This window comes from Chiloscyllium punctatum, chromosome 3 (assembly GCF_047496795.1).
Source record: "Chiloscyllium punctatum isolate Juve2018m chromosome 3, sChiPun1.3, whole genome shotgun sequence".
Taxonomy (NCBI): domain Eukaryota; kingdom Metazoa; phylum Chordata; class Chondrichthyes; order Orectolobiformes; family Hemiscylliidae; genus Chiloscyllium; species Chiloscyllium punctatum.
The window spans coordinates 116,460,882-116,481,328 of NC_092741.1; the positions used below are offsets into that span (position 1 = coordinate 116,460,882).

The following is a 20,447-nucleotide window of genomic DNA, read 5'->3' on the forward strand; positions in this document are numbered from 1 at the left end:
TTACTATCAATTCTGTCAGGGACAGATGAATTTGCAAGAGGTAAACTGAGGACGACAATGTCAAGTAGCTTTCCCCCTCATTTTTTTTTTACTATCTGCTCCAGGCCCCCTCAGCCACCCTAGGTGATAGACAATGAAGTTCTTCTTCCAAACAAGGTGGTGGTTATTCCTCAGTTGAGGGAGGCCAGAAGTTCATAGTCAGCCTCCTTGTCCATGTTTGAACTGATGTTAAGAGAGACTTCATGGATACCAGTGTCAAGATTCTAAGGTATAATTTGGGGTTTAACTATGTCAAGTTATTGTTTGACTAATTCATGGAACAGCTTTCCCAATTTTGGCACAAGTTCCCAGACGTTAGCATGAAAGACTCTGCAAGGCCAACTGGACTGGATGTGCGTTTGTTGCTTTTACAGTCTAGGTTAATACCAGGTGGCCTGCCTGGCTTACTGTGATTTGATTTTCCTCATAGTGGTTTGATAAGTAATTTCAGAGAGTTATTGTGGGTCTCACATTTAGGACCAGATTTCCTTTCCCAAAGGGGAATTACTGAACCAGATTACTACTATAAAATGCAACTAAAGGATGGCAGGAGGAGAACTAGATGGATCATGTTTTTTTTCCTTATCTAGTAATTCTTGCATACATGAACCATGACACTGTTCGCAGGTAGATCTTCTGGGTTATGATAGCTCCTTTTTTTATAATGATTTGTTTTCTTTCTCCTACACTTTTCCCCTCCTCCTCATTAATCTTACTGAACCGACTGACCTAAAGTACTTCATATTTTTAGATTGCTAACTATGGTGTTTTCAGTTCCAGGAAAGTGATTTCCAGCTTTCTTTTTTCACTGGATATATCAAATCAGTGTTCCCTAAACAGGTATCATCCATGTACTACCACCATCAGTGACTACTGAGTCTTCATAGTTGGCAATCAGCCCCACTTAATATTACTTATTATTGACAGATTGCTTCCTAAAATTAAGCAAAAAGGGTAGAAAAGGATTAAATCATGAGGACTGGTGACATAAACTAGACTTGCATACTCTGAGTACAGAAAATTAAATAGTGATACAATCAAGATGTTTCAGAGAGGGTGAATGGCAAGAAATTATTTTGTCTGGTGAGTGACTCTACAACAAAGAGTACAGCCTTAAAATTTGAGCTAGACTGTTCAGGGGTGATGTCAGAAAACACTTCTTCACAGTGAAAATCTAGAACATATCCCCCAGAAAAGCCATTATGATTGATGGCAACTTGAAAATTTCAAAACTGGATAAGCAGACTGTAGCAGTTTAGGTCTCTGTACCACTGGTACAAACTACAAACTATTACAGAATCAACACAATGAAGCATTTGTATTTACCTTTCAACAGAGTTTTAAGCAAATCAATATATAAAATGTAGATGTAAATATTAAGGATTCAAGTGGAGTCAACTCCTAACAAAGTTACATAAACATAGCCTAACAGCATCTTTCAAAGGATCAGAGCAAAAGATATGCAGTAAACTTAAACTGACATGAGATGAACGCTACTTACTTGCCGAATGGCACGTTCCGAGCTGAAGGCACTGCTGCATAGTAGAAATTTTTGAATTCATCCATCCAGACTTCTGCTGCCCTGCGTGTATTTCTTTTAGAGAAAAATAAAACAACACTTCTTTTTTAATATTTCCTGCCAAATACCCAATAGCTAATTAATAAAAATTAAAATTAACTCTTAAAATAGGAACATTTCATTAAAGAGATTCAGATTACATTCATGGATCCATTGAAAGGTATTACTGAACATATGATGGGCTGGAACAGTATTAATTGATTACTGTACAGTATTTATCAAATCAGTACAATAATATTATAAAGGCACAGACCACAGGAATAGGAGTGGGTCATTCATCCCCTCATGCCCACACTGCCATAAATTAGCTCATTGTTCAGATGCACCTGCGCTCCACTTTGCCTTATAGGATTGGTACTCTCACTTAATATAAATATGTTGACTGTTTTCTTGAAGTGTAAGACTAAAACAAAAAAAAACTCAGGGATAGTTTAAAGCACAGAAGAGAGATTACTAGTCTCAAACGATGTTGACTCACTGCACATCTAGTCTGCTTCACAGCAACACTGACTTGCTGCACACTCCTCCCAGTCTGCATCATAGACATGCTGAATGCTGAACACTTGACCCAGATTGTTTCACACTGGTGCTGACTTGCTGCACGCTCCTCTCAATCCACTTCACAGGGATGATGACCCGCTATACACTTCTCCTGATCCGCTTCACAGCGATTTTGATTCACTGCACACTATCGACAATCTGCTTCACAGTGACGTTGACTCACTGCATATCCCAATCTGGGACTTGGAAGAAACCAGAATTGGAGAAACATAGAGATCTCCAGTGGTTGCAGGAGTAGAAGAGGTTGCAGACATGAAGAGTGGGCTAAAGCATTGAAAATAAGGCTGTAAATTTTAATTAACAGTAATATTTACCTTGCAAAAACAGTACCACTGCCTCCTGGAAATGTATAGGGATGCTGCTTGCGGAATACATGACCTACCCGACTACAGGGAATGATTTCAAGGATGCCCCCACATTGCCACACTCGAAAAGAAATTTCTGAAAGACATGATATTGATAAAATACATTTAACTGAAATAGATAGTTAAATTTTTCTTGCTTACCATTATCCATGCCCATTCCAATCTTTTTCGCTTAGTTGCAATAGCTGGGCAAAAAAAAGGGACCAATGACAATATCACAAATCTTCCTAACAACGTGGAAAACTTGGTTCAATAACACATGGGTGACTCAATATTTATGATCCTGTATAAATGGCAAAAATGTCCAGGAGAAAATAGCAAGAGAGATTCTTCTGATTATTGCTTAAATCATTGTGGTTTAGCCAAGATGCAACAATTTATGTAACTCTCTGCTGACGATAATGGTGAAGAGGATGGAATCCACTATAGAATCATGGACTGGTTGAAACACAAAGAGGCTAGCCCATCACTTTGTGTAATTCTTCGAAACAGCAATTCACCTAGACCCACTGCTCCATCTTTTCTCCTAAATCTTCCATTTTTATTTCTCAGATAATTATCCAATAACCTTTTAAAAGCTAAGATCAAACCACTTCTAACAGACTCTTAGGCAGCGTATTCCAGATTCTAAACATGTGCTGCATAAAAAATATTATATTGTCTCTGGTTATTTTACCATTTACCGTAAAACTCAGCTTTGTTTCTCCAGCCTTCCTTCCCCAATGAGAATAGTTTCTCACTAGTGATACCCTTTATGATTCTGAACAGCTTTATAGGTCCAGAACTTTGTTTGAAGGGCAATAACCTTAGCAATGTCCAGTGGCATTCCAGCCCTTAGACTGTGTTCCATTCACTTGTATTTATATCACACATTTACCAGTGTAAAACAGCTGGAGACAATTTACAGATGTCTTATCAAACAAAATCTGACACTGAGTCATGTAAGGTGATAAAAACATAACCATGAAAGCCTATTTTAAAGGGGAATGGGAAAGAAAAATGGAGAAGTTTAAAAAAAGAATTCCAGAACTTAAAGCCTAGTTTGCTTAAAGCCTAGCCAACATTAGTGGCTCAATGATAATTGTTGATGTGCAAGTGGTCAAAATTGGGGAGTTGCAGAAATCCCAAAGGGCCCTCAGATTACTGGAGATTACAGAAACAGGGAGGGAAGATGATGTCATGGAAAGATTTGAAAACACATTTGTCAGGTCAGGGGTCTATCAAGAAAATATGCAAACAGGTGATGGGTGAGGTCAGCATGGTGGTTCAAAAGGTGGCACAGTGGCTCAATGGCTAGCACTGCTGCCTCACAACACCAGGGACACAAGTTCAATTCCAGCCTCAGGTGACTGTCTATGTGGAGTCTGCATGTTCTCCCCATGTCTGCATGGGTTCATCCGAGTGTTCAGGTTTCATCCCAGTCCAAAGATATGCAGATTAGGGTGACTGGCCATGCTAAATTGCCTGTCGTGTGCAGGGATGTGTATGCAAGGTAGATTAGCCATGGCAAATACGGGGATAGGGTGGGGGTCTGGGTGGGATGCTCTTTGGAGGGCCAGTGTGCACTTAATGGGCTGAATACCCTCTTTCTCTGCTGTAGGGATCCTATGATTCGAGGCAACTGTGACTTGTTATCTGTATCGTAATTCACATTAAATATTTTGAATGAGTATAAATGTATGAGGTGGAAAATAGAAAAACATTTGGAATTCTTTACAGAACTCTTTAATATTCCAGCACAAGGTGGACATCAACTCTCCAGAACACTACTGACAAATCAATAAAACAACAAAACATATTCTGTTCTTTGCCTCTGCATTATTTAGATAGTTACTACACCAAATATAAAATTTGCAATTGAAGGCATTTAACCTCCTTACAGTAACTGCAACACAACTTTAATCTTTCCTTGCAAGGCCACTGACTTCCTGATGGAGAGGTATAACTAGAAGCATTTGATGACATAAGCAAATTCAGGTAAGCTTTCTTATAAAAATCTAGCACAAAGTGAAATAAAATTCTAATAACATTCAAAAGGAAATTAATTATATTTACACAATATGATCATAAGCTGACCTCTAATAACCATCAATCATCTTAAGACACTGTGTCATCATAATACATATATCCAAATCAATTCTATAATGGTGCTCAGACTCTGGAGAAGTTCACAATAGTCAAGACTCTAAATTCATTTGGTGTAACAAGGGAAAAACATTTGTCTTATCAAAGCAAACTTGAGGCACTGACTTACTTTACTGTTACTTTAAGAGTACATCACAAGAAAAATGTATCCCCTGCAGTCACCTACCTTTACAGGTTCATCAGCGATCTGAACGATAAGGAATCTCTGTTAAGTCTGGCCTCATGTTAACGAGCAGAATAGTGGGTGGGCTGGTATGGTTGGTTATGGTCAGTTGGAATTAAGAGGTCCAGTAAGCTATCAGTAAGCAAGACTTAACACTGATTTGCTGTTGCTGCTAAAAATGGTCAAGCAGAGAACCTTTTTAATGTACAGTCAGTTCTGATATAATGCAATTTCGCGTTAAGAAAATCACGTAACAGTCACGCCATTTAAACTAATGGGGCTGAAATCACACCATAGCCAAGACAGGCTAAGGAAAGTTTGCATTCCACAAATAACGATCTAACTTCTTCAACTGCGTTAAAGCCAACTCGTGTTGAAGAAACACACATTATAGCTGAATCGACTGTTCTGTATTCACACAGGAAATGAGAATCCTAGAACTTAAACCTAGACATTATAGTACTCATCTCAACAAACATCCTTTTAGAGCTCAGAGTTCATGTGCTGTGAACTACGTTATCCCAGATACCAGTTGGCAAACCACTGTAGAAAGCAAAATCAGACTGCTGTACTTGTTACACATTAGTTAAATTTGTAGTATTAACATACCACATACTATGCTTTACAATTTCACTCTGATCCTTTGACACAATGACTACTGAAGTCACTTACCTAAGTTTTCTCCACCCCAGACATCCATCATCATGTCATATTTACCAAGCTCTTCAAAGTAACCTTTATCCATCACAAAGAGACCCCCAGCTATCATGGGTGTTCTAAGAAGAAAACATTAGGATGCATTATATGTTTATTCTATATGTTGTATAAAATATAATACATCATACATTTTTAAAAGGGCATTAATTATATACCTGAAAAGGAAAAACTTTGCAGGGCTGCAGTGAAACGTGAGTCTAACTGGACTGCCCTTTCAAAGAGCTGGCATTGGCACAAGAAACCAAATAGCCTCCTTCCACATGCTGTGATTCTACCAATTGCAGCCTTGTCCCCAATCCTTAGATAATACCTTTCTGAAATGAATAATACAAACATTTTACCACTGCCTACCAAAGTACGAAAAGCTGCAGTCTAAGTAAACCCACCAATAATAGAGCAATTTATTTGCTATTATTGTTATTGGTATAACTGTGCACTTCTGTCACCATCAAGAGTCTCATAATTTTTTTCCTAGACATTAATAGCACACATAAAAATAAACCATTGCATCACAGCTGATCTATATATCCAACTTTGGGATATACTGGATCAAGAATAAACAAGTCAAAATACCAATGAACTGGATTTTCTCAATTTTAGGCTATTATTTTTGGTAATTTTCATGAGGCTGTCCTGTCAAGATTCACTGTAACACTGTTCATGCTATCTTGCACTCCTAACCTCAGTAATTATGCAACCAGCTTCTATGACATCTTTTTCTACAATAAAAAAGGTAGAATAGGTAAAATTTCAGCTGCTGGCATGACCTTCAAGCATTTAAGCTGCTGGCACTAAATGTAAAGACCAGCTGCAACAACTTCAGATGCTGCAACCCATAAACTAACTCTTGTGCTGTTTTCTTAGGAAACCAAAATGTCTTGGAAAGGAAGCTTGCACCCCACTTTTCAGACAGAGACCTGGAGATCCTGGTGGATGAATTGGTTGACTCGATTTCTACTCACTGGATCAGATAGGTATCTGGGTCAGAAATGGAAAGCAAAGCATTCAAATAAGTGGGCAATATTCTGCATTCAATAAGCAGTAAGTGGCATCATCTTCTGTCTGCTACCTCATACTCACGCTATCTTTGCCACTGCACACAAACCTCACCAATGCTCATGAACTACCAAGTTCTCTCGGACATGAAGCACTTCCACTCAATGGCTCTCTCATCCAACTCAGCCCCACAACTACAAATCTTCCTGTTCTGACTATAAAACTATGCAATCGACAGAGGCTGGCAGCCATCAAGTAAGCACAATTAACAAATAAAGCTAAGAGCCATAAGAAGCATCTCTGAGTTGGTTGTGTCTCCCTGCATGTTAAGTGACCTAGCAGAAGGCAAATCAATGCTCCAAAGTTAAATCTAAAGGGCTAAAGTGGATTCTGTGTTGGCCCGAGATCAGCTATGATAATATGATAGGGCTGGTTTTTGGCAGATGCCAATCTCAGTATATGAAGAGTTGAGAAAGACTGTATCCATTGAGCACTCAAGGGATACCGGTGAAGGGACATTAAAATGGAGACTCGGTAAAGCAAGCAGCATCCACCATGTAAGTTTTTGTATTGCAATATTACTACTGTGATTTCTACCTCACTGCTCTCAAAGCTAAGCTTTTAAAAAAAAGAGCCAAAACAGGAGAGCTTTATAGAGGTTTAATGGAGACATTCTAGTCTCAAGCGTTTCCATGGAGTAAATAATATGTTCCAATAGCATCTCAGAAAGGAATCCAACCTAGACTGGCATCAATGCTGTTCTTGATAACTGCTCCAGTGCCAAAGATATCTTTCAAATGAATTATTAAATCAAAGCTCCACCTGTGTCTGTTAGATGGATGTAAAAGATCATGATATTATTCAAAGAAGAACTGGAGAATTCTTGTGTTCAAGCCAACAATTTCCCCTCAACCAACTCCACCTAAAATATGATTTGGAGATGCCAGTGTTGGACTGGCGTGTATAAAATTAAAAATCACACAACACCAGGTTATAGTCCAACAGGGTTAATTGGAAGCACTCTAGCTTTCGGAGTGCCGCTCCTTCATCAGGTGATAGTGGAGGACACAGTTCTAAGGCACAGAATTTATAGCAAAAATTTACAGTATGATGTAACTGAAATTATACATTGAAAAATAGCTTGATTGTCTGTTGAGTCTTTCATCTGTTCAAATACCATGATACTTTCACTTCTTTCATGTGTAAATCACAAAACCTTTTTTTAAAAGTTGCATTCTCAGGTTAGCTGTAACAATGGACATTAGCTAGACAATATGTTGAAGGTGTGAGCCCCCTGTGTTCTCTGTCTATGTCACGATGTTTAGATTGATTCTAATCTAAAAAGTGAGAAAACGTTGCAGGCAAGGATGCCCGGAGGCATGGTACATTGGGGAAACCGAGCAAAAGCTATGACAACGGATGAATGGGCACTGCACAACAATCAACAGGCAGGAGTGTTCCCTTCCAGTTGGGGAACACTTCAGTGATCCAGGACATTCGACCTCAGACCTTCGGGTGACCATCCTCCAAGGTGGACTTCGGGACAGACAGCAGAGGAAAGTGGCTGAGCAGAGGCGGATAGCTAAGTTTGGTACCCATAGGGAGGGCCTCAACCGGGACCTTGGGTTCATGTCACATTACAGGTGATCACCATTGCACTATACACTCTCTCACTCTCTCTCTCCCACACACACACACACACACACACACACACACACACAGACCACTCCACACTCATGCACAGACATATACACTCTCTCTCACAGACACTCACAACCTCCCACCCCAGACACGCACACATGGATAGACAAAGGCCCACATGCACATATATATTTTGTGGGGTGCATTTGTACTTGCAGAGTTACATTGTACTTTGTTCAAAAACTGCATGAATTCATGTAAAACTCTGTTTTCTCACTTTTTAGATTAGAATCAATCTAAACATCATGACATAGACAGAGAACACCTTCAACATATTGTCTAGCTAACGCCCATTGTTACAGCTAACTGGAGAATGTTAAAAACCACAACACCAGGTTATAGTCCAACAGGTTTAATTGGAAGCACACTAGCTTTCGAAGCGACGCTCCTTCATCAGGTGATTGTGGAGGGCTCGATCGTAACACTGAATTTATGGCAAATATTTGCAGTGTGATGTAAATGAAATTATACATTGAAGAATTGATTGTCTGTTAAGCCTTTCATCCGTTAGAATACAGTGATAGTTTCACCTCTTTCATGTGTAAGTCACAAAACCCTTTTTTTAAAAGTTACATTCGCTGGTTAGCTGTTAACAATGGTGATAGCTAGACAATATGTTGGAGGCGTTAGTCCCCTGTGTTCTCTGTCTATGACCTGGTGTTTAGATTGATTCCAATCTAAAAAGTGAGATAACAGAGTTTTACATAAATTCATGCAGTTTTTGAGCTCAGAGTTTTACATGAATGTATGTGGTTTTTGAGCAAAGTGCAATGTAACTCTGCAAGTACAAAAACATTCACCACACAAAATATATGTGTGCATGTGGGTCTTTGTCTGTGTGTGCGTGTGTGTGTGTAGTGCAATGGTGATCACCTGTAATGTGACATGAACCCAAGGTCCCAGTTGAGGCCCTCCCTATGGGTACCGAACTTAGCTATCAGCCTCTGCTCGGCCACTTTCCTCTGCTGGATTAGTGGTGCTGGAAGAGCACAGCAGTTCAGGCAGCATCCAATGAGCAGCGAAATCGACGTTTCGGGCAAAAGCCCTTCATCAGGAATAAAGGCAGTGAGCCTGAAGCGTGGAGAGATAAGCTAGAGGAGGGTGGGGGTGGGGAGAGAGGAGCATAGAGTACAATGGGTGAGTGGGGGAGGGGATAAAGGTGATAGGTCAAGGAGGAGAGGGTGGAGTGGATAGGTGGAAAAGAAGATAGGCAGGTTGGACAAGTCCGGACAAGTCAAGGAGACAGTTACTGAGCTGGAAGTTTGAAACTAGGATGAGGTGGGGGAAGGGGAAATGAGGAAGCTGTTGAAGTCCACATTGATGCCCTGGGGTTGAAGTGTTCCGAGGTGGAAGATGAGGCGTTCTTCCTCCAGGCGTCTGGTGGTGAGGGAGCGGCGGTGAAGGAGGCCCAGGACCTCCATGTCCTCGGCAGAGTGGGAGGGGGAGTTGAAATGTTGGGCCACGGGGCGGTTTGGTTGATTGGTGCAGGTGTCTCGGAGATGTTCCCTAAAGCGCTCTGCTAGGAGGCGCCCAGTCTCCCCAATGTAGAGGAGACCACATCAGGTGCAACGGATACAATAAATGATATTGGTGGATGTGCAGGTGAAACTTTGATGGATGTGGAAGGCTCCTTTAGGGCCTTGGATAGAGGTGAGGGAGGAGGTGTGGGCACAGGTTTTACAGTTCCTGCGGTGGCAGGGGAAAGTGCCAGAATGGGAGGGTGGGTCGTAGGGGGGTGTGGACCTGACCAGGTAGTCACGGAGGGAATGGTCTTTGCGGAAGGCGGAAAGGGGTGGGGAGGGAAATATATCCCTGGTGGTGGGGTCTTTTTGGAGGTGGCGGAAATGTCGGTGGATGACCCTCCCATTCTGGCACTTTCCCCTGCCACCGCAGGAACTGTAAAACCTGTGCCCACACCTCCTCCCTCACCTCTATCCAAGGCCCTAAAGGAGCCTTCCACATCCATCAAAGTTTCACCTGCACATGCACCAATATCATTTATTGTATCCGTTGCTCCCGATGTGGTCTCCTCTACATTGGGGAGACTGGGCGCCTCCTAGCAGAGCGCTTTAGGGAACATCTCCGAGACACCCGCACCAATCAACCAAACCGCCCCGTGGCCCAACATTTCAACTCCCCCTCCCACTCTGCCGAGGACATGGAGGTCCTGGGCCTCCTTCACCGCCGCTCCCTCACCACCAGACGCCTGGAGGAAGAACGCCTCATCTTCCGCCTCGGAACACTTCAACCCCAGGGCATCAATGTGGACTTCAACAGCTTCCTCATTTCCCCTTCCCCCACCTCATCCTAGTTTCAAACTTCCAGCTCAGTAACTGTCTCCTTGACTTGTCCGGACTTGTCCGACCTGCCTATCTTCTTTTCCACCTATCCACTCCACCCTCTCCTCCTTGACCTATCACCTTCATCTCCTCCCCCACTCACCCATTGTACTCTATGCTCCTCTCTCCCCACCCCCACCCTCCTCTAGTTTATCTCTCCACGCTTCAGGCTCACTGCCTTTATTCCTGATGAAGGGCTTTTGCCCGAAACGTCGATTTCGCTGCTCATTGGATGCTGCCTGAACTGCTGTGCTCTTCCAGCACCACTAATCCAGTATTTGGTTTTCAGCATCTGCAGTCATTGTTTTTACCACTTTCCTCTGCTGCCTGTCCCGAAGTCCACCTTGGAGGATGGTCACCCGAAGGTCTGAGGTCGAATGTCCTGGACCACTGAAGTGTTCCCCAACTGGAAGGGAACCCTCCTGTCTGTTGATTGTTGTGCAATGCCCATTCATCCGTTGTCATAGCTTTTGCTCGGTTTCCCCAATGTACCATGCCTCAGGGCATCCTTGCCTGCAACGTTTTGACCTCTTCAGGAGACAGACACGGGCTGCAACTGACAGGGTACCCTTCGTTGTTCAGTACTTCCCAGGGGCTGAAAAATTACGCCATGTTCTTCGTAACCTGCAACACATTATCAATGAGGATGAGCACCTCACCTTCCCGACACCTCCACTACTTGCCTTTAAACAATCGCCAAACCTCAAACAGATCATTGTTCGTAGCAAACTGCCCGGCTCTCAGGACAACTCCATACAACCCTGTCACGGTGGACACTGCAAGACGTGTCAGAGTGTGGACATAGATACCACTATTACACGTGGGAACACCTCCCACCTTGTACATGGCAGGTACTCATGTGACTCAGCCAACGTTGTCTATCTAATATGTTGCAGGCAAGGATGCCCTGAGGCATGGTACATTGGGGAAACAGAGCAAAGGCTACGACAACGAATGAATGGACACTGCACAACAATCAATAGACAGGAGGGTTCCCTCCCAGTTGGGGAACATTTCAGTGGTCCAGGACATTCAGCCTCGGACCTTCGGGTGACCATCCTCCAAGGTGGACTTCGGGACAGGCAGCAGAGGAAAGTGGCCGAGCAGAGGCGGATAGCTAAGTTCGGTACCCATAGGGAGGGCCTCAACTGGGACCTTGGGTTCATGTCACATTACAGGTGATCACCATTGCACTATACACACACACACACACACACACACACACACACACACACAGACAAAGACCCACATGCACACATATATTTTGTGTGGTGAATGTTTTTGTACTTGCAGAGTTACATTGCACTTTGCTCAAAAACCACATACATTCATGTAAAACTCTGAGCTCAAAAACTGCATGAATTTATGTAAAACTCTGTTATCTCACTTTTTAGATTGGAATCAATCTAAACACCAGGTCATAGACAGAGAACACAGGGGACTAACACCTTCAACATATTGTCTAGCTATCACCATTGTTAACAGCTAACCCGAGAATGCAACTTTCAAAAAAGGGTTTTGTGACTTACACATGAAAGAGGTGAAACTATCATTGTATTCTAACAGATGAAAGGCTTAACAGACAATCAATTCTTAAATGTATAATTTCAGTTACATCACACTGCAAATATTTGCTATAAATTCTGTGTTACGATCGAGCCCTCCACAATCACCTGATGAAGGAGCGTCGCTTCGAAAGCTAGTGTGCTTCCAATTAAATCTGTTGGACTATAACCTGGTGTTGTGTGATTTTTAACTTTGTCCACCTAAAATAGATCAAATACTCATTCATCTTATTTGATATTTTTTGGTTCTAGCTGTGCAAACTCACAGACATGTTGCACTTTAGTAGTAATTAGTTTGTGGCATTCAAAGAGTGTACAAAATGCTAAATTAATATAAGTTTTTTTGTAAATCCACCCTGAAACAACATAAATAATTTTGAGATTCAATCAAGTCATTGAGAGGAATTAATTCTGAAGCACTCAAAATATTTACATTAATTGAAAAGAAATGCTCTCTAGCTCAAAGTACCTTGATAAATCAAAACCTGAACAGAAACTAAGTAAAAGCTATGTTAAGCCATAACAAAAGATGAAAATTGGTTGTCTGACATGACAACTCTTTGTGAAAAATAAATTACTAAATCTGTAATTGTACACAGAAATGCCAATGCCCATTTTGTGCAATAAACTTAGTCAGGATTTAATATCATATTTGACATACAAAGAATATACATTAAGGTAGTCAACCAATTAATTTAAAAGTCCTTTCTTTTGTCATCAGTGGTCTGTACAAATCTGAATAGTTTTGCGACTGGGACCAATGAACAAAATAAAATTACACATGTAGAGAAGTTAATTAAATTTATCAATCATACAATCCTGACAGTGTGGAAACAGGCCATTTTGCCCAACAAGTCCACACTGACCCTCTGAACAGTATCCCGCCCAGACCCATTTTCCTACCCCCTACTACTCTACATTTCCCCAGTGTAGTAGCAATTACAGCATTTGAAATTTTTGCAATAATATTCTTTACCTTTATGAGAAATGCCTCAACATAGGTTCATAGTGATCCCCCTGAAACACCACACACACCAGTTTGGGGACAAAAGGTTTCAGTCTGGTCATGTATACCTTCTTTGAGTAAAAGGATAGACATGCAATTTGGAGGAATTGGAACCAGAACATTATGCTCTCACAATTGAGATACAGGTCTCAGTAATGGTGGCTGTGGGATTCACTTCTGACTTTAAACTGATTCAGTACACAGCACTTAGAACATGTGGGTAACAAGCAAAATCAAGAGGCTGGGTCCTGGAAACTGACTTAGGAACCCTGGAAGGGAAAGTCTCAGTCAAGCAGGAAGGAACCCTGGAAATGGTAGCAGGGTGAAGGAAGAAAGAACTTAATAGTAAATGTTACCAAGAATTTAAAATGTGGAATGTCAGAAAGAGATTGCATGAGCATAATTGATCAAAGAAGATTAACTGAATGGTTCTCACATGAGCTCATCAGCTGCAACTGAGGACTGGGGATTTCTTGAAAACACTAAATAAAATTCTTATAAATATCTAAGTGAGGGATTGGATTCAAGAAATATGGTTGGATAGTCAGAGATGAAAAGGCGTTTCCCCTGTCTCTCAGGAGCCTTTATGGGCTCTTTATTTATCCCTCAACAAATTGTCAGGTGGTGAAGCATAGAACATTGCGGCCTAATCTTTATAACCTACAACTTTTCAGTTACATACATTACAAATTATGCAATTCCAACCCAACAACCAACTTCAGCCTGCTTCTGTACATATAAGCACAATAATATATGTACAGAAGGCAATTAAAAAACCTAACTAACATACAATTAACACCAGCAAAACTAAAACAGATGACTTGGTCAAAACCACAATATGCACAAAATAGCTGCCATGTTTCTTACTACTTCAGTGAGTGTGCTTCAAAAGTGTGTGCTACTGGCTGGAAAGTGTTTTGGGATGTCTTGCAGTCAGTATTCTAGAAATTTAACAACTTGTTTTCTTCATAACAGTAGAACCTGAGGGCATGCCTATATTCAAAGTTCTTTATTTAACTTCTATTATACTGGGGAGAATTTGTCTTCACATTCTTGTGATACAAGGTATTTTATTCTAATGGGAGAATCTCTTTGTATGCTCTGAATTTCTGCTTTGCTCTGTTTTCTGAAAAAAAAACTTAATGGAAGAAATTTGCATTTCAGGCAATCGGCCACAAGAAATTCCCCAGGAACGTACTTGCCTAATTTGAAACAAAACAAGGAAATGTGACACAGGAATTCTGATGTGACACTATTACAGCTATACTTATTAATTATAAAACCCATGGCTATACATACCTAATGGGACCAATTGGATTACCCTGACGAGCTCGTCTTTGTTCTGGAGTCATGTAATCCCATTTAAAGACCAGATTCCAGTCAAATCCTGCCATTTAAATAAGTTAGGTCAATAACAAAGCTGCATTGAAATATCATACATAATATTTTAAAGTCAATATATATATTTCATTGGAAGCTGAAAATGTTAGTTTTCCAAACCATTATGCGGAGTAAATAGGACTGAAGTGTTTAAGTTACTCTATCTGAATCAATATAGGCAGCAAATTTTCTTTCTTTCTGATGAAAGATTATTAGTCTAAAAATTTAGCAAATGTGATGACAGGAATAGAGTTATCAGAGTAGTTCTAACATTCAGAGTTATTTTGCATTTCTAGATAGATTTTGCTTTTGATAAATATTCTATTCCCTTATCAAATTATTCAATCCAAATCTTTCAATTATATATATAGTATTCTGCTATGATTGCTTGTTCATGGATTTGCACTCATCAAAATTCTGTTGTTTATATCCAAACTTGCACCAAGTCCCATTTAGCATCATTGCTGTGTTCGCTGACTTATTGTCCAGCAACATCTCTAACTTAATATTATTATCCTGATGTTAAACCCTCCATGATTTGACCCTTCCCTATTACTGTAATATCATTCAGTCTGACAACATTCAAGATTTCTGTGCTTCTTCAATTCTGGTATCTTGTACTTCTTTGCCACATTGATTTACCACTAGCTGTGAGACCTCAGCTTCTTAGGATCTAAGGTCTGGAATAAACTTCAAGACTTTTCCACTTCTACATTCTTCCTTTAAGATACTCCTTAAAGCTCTATTTTTGCCAACCAGGTTGTCGGTAATGTCCATCTCCAACAACAGAGAACTTAACCATTGCCCCATAACATTCAATGGTATTACCATCACTGAATCCCCCACTATCAACATCCAGGGAATTACCATTGCCCACAAGCTGAACAGGACTGGTCAAGTAAGCACTGTGGCTACAAGAGCAGGTTAGATGCTAGGAATGTTGTATTAAGCAACTCACTTCCTGATTCATGAAATTCCACCATGTCTAAGGCACAAGTTAGGAGTGTGTTGGAATACTCCCCACTTGCATGGATGAGTGCAGCTCCAACAACATTCCAGATACATGACACCATCCAAGACAAAAGCTGTCTGCTTGATTAGCACCCCATCGACAAATATCAATTCCTTCCGCCACTGACACTCTGTAGCAGCAAGTATATACTATCTACAAGATGCACTGCAGAAATTCATCAAGGTTCCTTAGCCAGCACCTCGCAAACCCATGATCACTGCCATTTGGAAGGATAATCGCAGCAGGTACATGGGAACATCACCATTTGCTAAGTTTCCCTCCTTGCCACTCACTATCCAGACTTGGAACTATATCATAAAAATCAAAACTACAGATGCTACAAACAAGAAACAAAACTAGAAGTTGCTGAAAAAGTTCTGAGGAAGGGTCACCGGACACGAAATGTTAACTCTGATTTCTCTTCACAGAAGCTGAGCTTTTCCAGCAACTTCTGCTTTTCCAGCACCTGGTAATTACATGGCACAAATGTTACATGCCACTAGTCAGTCCAAATTTGGATATCGTCCAGGTCTTGCTGCATTTGAGCACAATCTGCTTCAGTATGTGAGGAGTGCCATCAGTATTAATCTGGAAACCTATTCATCTTATAAATGGCTTGGATAAAGTTGTAAATAGGCAAGATCTTCACATTTGTGCTGGATACCAAAATAAGAAACAGAGAAAATACACACATGCAGCCAATCACAAATGTTCAGATCTAGTAAACAACTGGAGAAATGGAAGCGAGATAATACGTTGATCAGGAGAGAAACTTTGCGGATAATCAATAAATGTCAAACAATCTGTGATAAATCCAATTCAGAGATGAAACTTGATTTTGAAAATATGAAATATTGAGACATTTACAATTATTATAAACATGAGATAACTGTATTTAAACAAGATAAATGTATTTAAAACAATACACAAGGGAGAGGAGTAGAATATCACACGAGGGTTAGGTCAAAGACGGTAGCAGGTGGCCCATGTGGAGCATAGGCACATGGTCTGTTAGGTCAACTTATCTGTTTCTGTGCTGGAAACTCAATTTAACCTATCACTCTAACCATTACAGTATTTAAATGCAATAAAATTGACATGGATAGCTAAAAACAAGTTGTGATATCCTAAGAGTATCAAGGTTGCTACATAAATACAAATTCTTTTTTTTTGTTGTTGTTAGGTCAAAATGGCTCAAGCAGAGAGGATATGCTGCAAGATTGCAAAACATAAAAGTGAGATAAAGAGTCATAGAGATGTACAGCACGGACCAGATATCCTAAATTAATCTATCCCTATTTGCCAACATTTGGCTCATATTCATCTAAATCCTTCCTATTCGTATACCTACCCAGATGTTATTATTGAAACAGCCTCCATCACTTCCCTCTGGCTGCTCATTCCACACACGTACTACCCTCTCCGTAAAAAAGTTGCCCCTTAGGTCCCTTTTAAACCTTTCCCCTCTCGATTTAAACCTATGTCCTCTAGTTTTGGAATCCCCTATGCTAGGGAAAAGACTTTGACTATTCACCCTATCCATACCCCTCATGATTTTATAAACCTCTGTAAGATCATCCTTCGGCCTCCGATGCTCCAGGGAAGATAGCCCCAGCCTATTCACTCATTTCCTATAACTCAAACCCTCCAACCCTGGCAACATCCTTGTAAATCTTTTCTAAACATTTTCAAGTTTAACAACATCCTTCCATTGGCAAGGAGACCAGAACTGAACGCAGTATTCTAGAAGTGGCCTAACCAATATCCTGTACAGCCGCAGCATGACCTCCCAACTCCTATACACAATACACTGACCAACAAAGGCAAGCATACCAAACGCCTTCTCTCGAGTTGTTTGAGACGGAGCACTATGGGAGAATTATGGAGTGGCATTAAAAATGAAAGATCAGAATTAAGTTAGGTAGAATTCTTTCTTCCAGTTACGTGGTTGATTTATGGAATGGATTACAGTCGGTTCTGCCATAACGCGATAGTTCCGTTCTCGTGCAACCCTATATTATAAGAAAATCGGGTAATAACAGCACCATTTAAACTAATGGGACCAGAATCGCAGTTTAACCAATATATGCTTTAAAATACAGGTCAGTCTGCTATAATTTGCGTTAATGAAACACGCGTTCACTATAACACAAATGACGAATTGGGGACACCATTACTAAAGCGCAAACTTTTAACATGTGTTGGCTGTAGCACAATTACATCGCCAACTCTTTAAGCACTGATTCTAAAGTGCAATTTTTCTTTAACATGGGGTTGCACAAGAACACAACAATCGCATTATAGTAGAAGTCCCTGTATTCAGCAGATATGAAATACAACAATTTCAAAAAGGGAACTGATTGTGTTCCATAAAGTGGAGTAGACTTTGTGTCACAGAGAAATGAGCAACTATGGTCTCCTAGAAATTGTTTGATTTCCAAGAGTTTGCTTAATCAATAAAAAGAAATTCAAATTTCAGTTCATATTTGTATGGGAGTTATTCATGGACAATGTAAAAACTGGAAGATATTGTACTGTTTGGTCACATTTTAGATTTAAAATTGCTTTTACCAGGGCTTTGAAGGGAACCATTGAGTTTCTTAGAAACGAGGTCAACAGTTTAATGATGACTGTAATTAACCCACTGTTCACAGGCAGGCAACTGACTCTGGGGTAACAAAAAAAAAAGTCAAACAAAGCTTTTAGGGAGATAATGATGTTTTGCACTCAATGGTTGGAAAATCTGGCTCTGGAAGAGATTATAAGCCACTGTACTGTTGGCTTTTGTCTAACAAGCCAAGGGAGTCAGAAGGAAGAAAATCTCCAAAGCTGCAATAAGGCTGCAAACCTTTCTCCACCCTTTTCTTGGCCAACATTCTTGGGAATCTGATAAAGTTTCTAAATCTTGGTGCTCAACTATTTTGTAACCCTGAAAATTGGAACTCTGATCACTACTCTAAGCCTTTGATTCAGCTGGAACTTCATCCAAAGTGAAATCAATGAAAAGATCTTTCATCAAGTCCATGGCTATCAGCAATTGATTGTACTTACAAGGAACCGTCTGTAATGTGAGAATTTCACCCATACTTTCACCTATACTTTGTTTTTCAAACCATTAGCCAAATTATGGTTTTCTTTTGTCCTTTGTTCAATTATCATTGCTACAGAGCCTTTGCTACCTTCTGTGCTGTTTGAGTTTATTTATTTTGGGATTAAAAACAGGTTTAGCCAAACAGCATAGAAACCGACTTCTTCAGTCCAACTAGTTCATGCTGACCATGTTCCCTAACTAAACTAGTCTCACCTTCCTGCTTTTGGCCCAATTCCCTCCAAATCTTTCCTATCCATATACTTATCCAAATGTCTTTTAAATATTGTAACTGTACCTGCATCCACCACTTCCTCTGGAAGTTCACACCATACACTATCCACTCTATGTAAAAGAAAAGTTGCCCCTCATGTTCTTTATAAAACTTTCTCTTTGTACCTTAAAAATGTGGCCCCTAATATTGGCCTCACCCCACCTATTTACCTTATTTATGCCCCTCATGATTTTATAGACTTCCATACGGTCATCCCTCAGACCTCCTAGGCTCCAGGAAAAATGTCCCAGCCTATTCTATAACTCAAACATTCCATTCCTGGTGTCTTTTCTGAACCCTCTCCAGTTTAGTAATATCCTTCCTAAAGCAGAGTGACCAGAACTGTACACAGTCGTCCAGAAGTAGCCTCACCAACATCCAGTACAACCTCAACATGACATCCCAACTCTTTTACTCAAAGGTCTGAGCAATGAAGGCAAGTATGTTAACACCTTAACTACCCTGTCTACATGATGCAAATTTCAAGAATTATACACCTAAACCACCAGGTCTCTCTGTTCAACAAACCACTCAGTGCTCTACTTTTAACCATATAATTCATGCCCTTGTTTGTTTTACCAAAAGGCAATGCCTCATATTTATCCAAAGCGGGATCTTGGTGTGCAGGTACATAGATCCCTTAAAATTTCCTTACAAGTGGACAGGGTTGTTAAGAAAGCATATAGTGTTTTGGCTTTCATTAACAGGGGGATTGAGTTTAAGAGCCGTGAGATCTTGTTGCAGCTCTATAAAACTTTGGTTAGACTGCACTTGGAATACTATGTCCAGTTCTGGTCGCCCTATTATAGGAAAGATGTGGATGCTTTGGAGAGGGTTCAGAGGAGGTTTACCAGGATGCTGCCCAGAATGGAGGGCTTATCTTACGAAGAGAGGTTGACTGAGCTCGGACTTTTTTCATTGGAAAAAAGGAGGAGAGGGAACCTAATTAGACCATAGACAATAGGTGCAGGAGTAGGCCATTCTGTCCTTCGAGCCTACACCACCACTCAATATGATCATGGCTGATCATCCTTAATCAGTATCCTGTTCCTGCCTTATCTCCATAACCCTTGATTCCACTATCCTTGAGAGCTCTATCCAACTCTTTCTTAAATGAATCTAGAGACTGGGCCTCCACTGCCCTCTGGGGCAGAGCATTCCACACAGCCACCACTCTCTGGGTGAAGAAGTTTATCCTCATCTCTGTCCTAAATGGTCTACTCCGTATTTTTAAGCTGTGTCTTCTAGTTTGGCACTCACCCATCAGTGGAAACATGTTCCCTGCCTCCAGAGTGTCCAATCCTTTAATAATCTTATATGTCTCAATCAGATCCCTTTTCTAAACTCAAGGGTACACAAGCCCAGTCGCTCCAGTCTTTCAGTGTAAGGTAATCTCGCCAGTCTAGGAATTGACCTCGTGAACCTACGCTGCACTCCCTCAATAGTAAGAATGTCTTTCCTCAAATTTGGAGACCAGAACATTTCTCCAGGTGTGGTCTCACCAGGGCCCTGTACAG

At 40.6% G+C, this 20,447-nt stretch overlaps 1 protein-coding gene across 2 annotated transcripts in view; it reads right to left on the bottom strand.

The window, feature by feature from the left end:
- galnt2 (UDP-N-acetyl-alpha-D-galactosamine:polypeptide N-acetylgalactosaminyltransferase 2) overlaps positions 1-20,447 on the bottom strand; it is a 109,861-nt gene that overhangs the window by 13,298 nt on the left and 76,116 nt on the right. For both annotated transcript variants that reach the window (XM_072558883.1, XM_072558892.1), the window contains 4 exons: positions 14,476-14,563; positions 5,525-5,628; positions 2,494-2,620; positions 1,541-1,633 (listed from right to left, as the gene is read on the bottom strand). In XM_072558883.1, the coding sequence (XP_072414984.1) occupies positions 1,541-1,633; positions 2,494-2,620; positions 5,525-5,628; positions 14,476-14,563 (412 nt within the window). The remainder of the gene's footprint in view (positions 1-1,540; positions 1,634-2,493; positions 2,621-5,524; positions 5,629-14,475; positions 14,564-20,447) is intronic.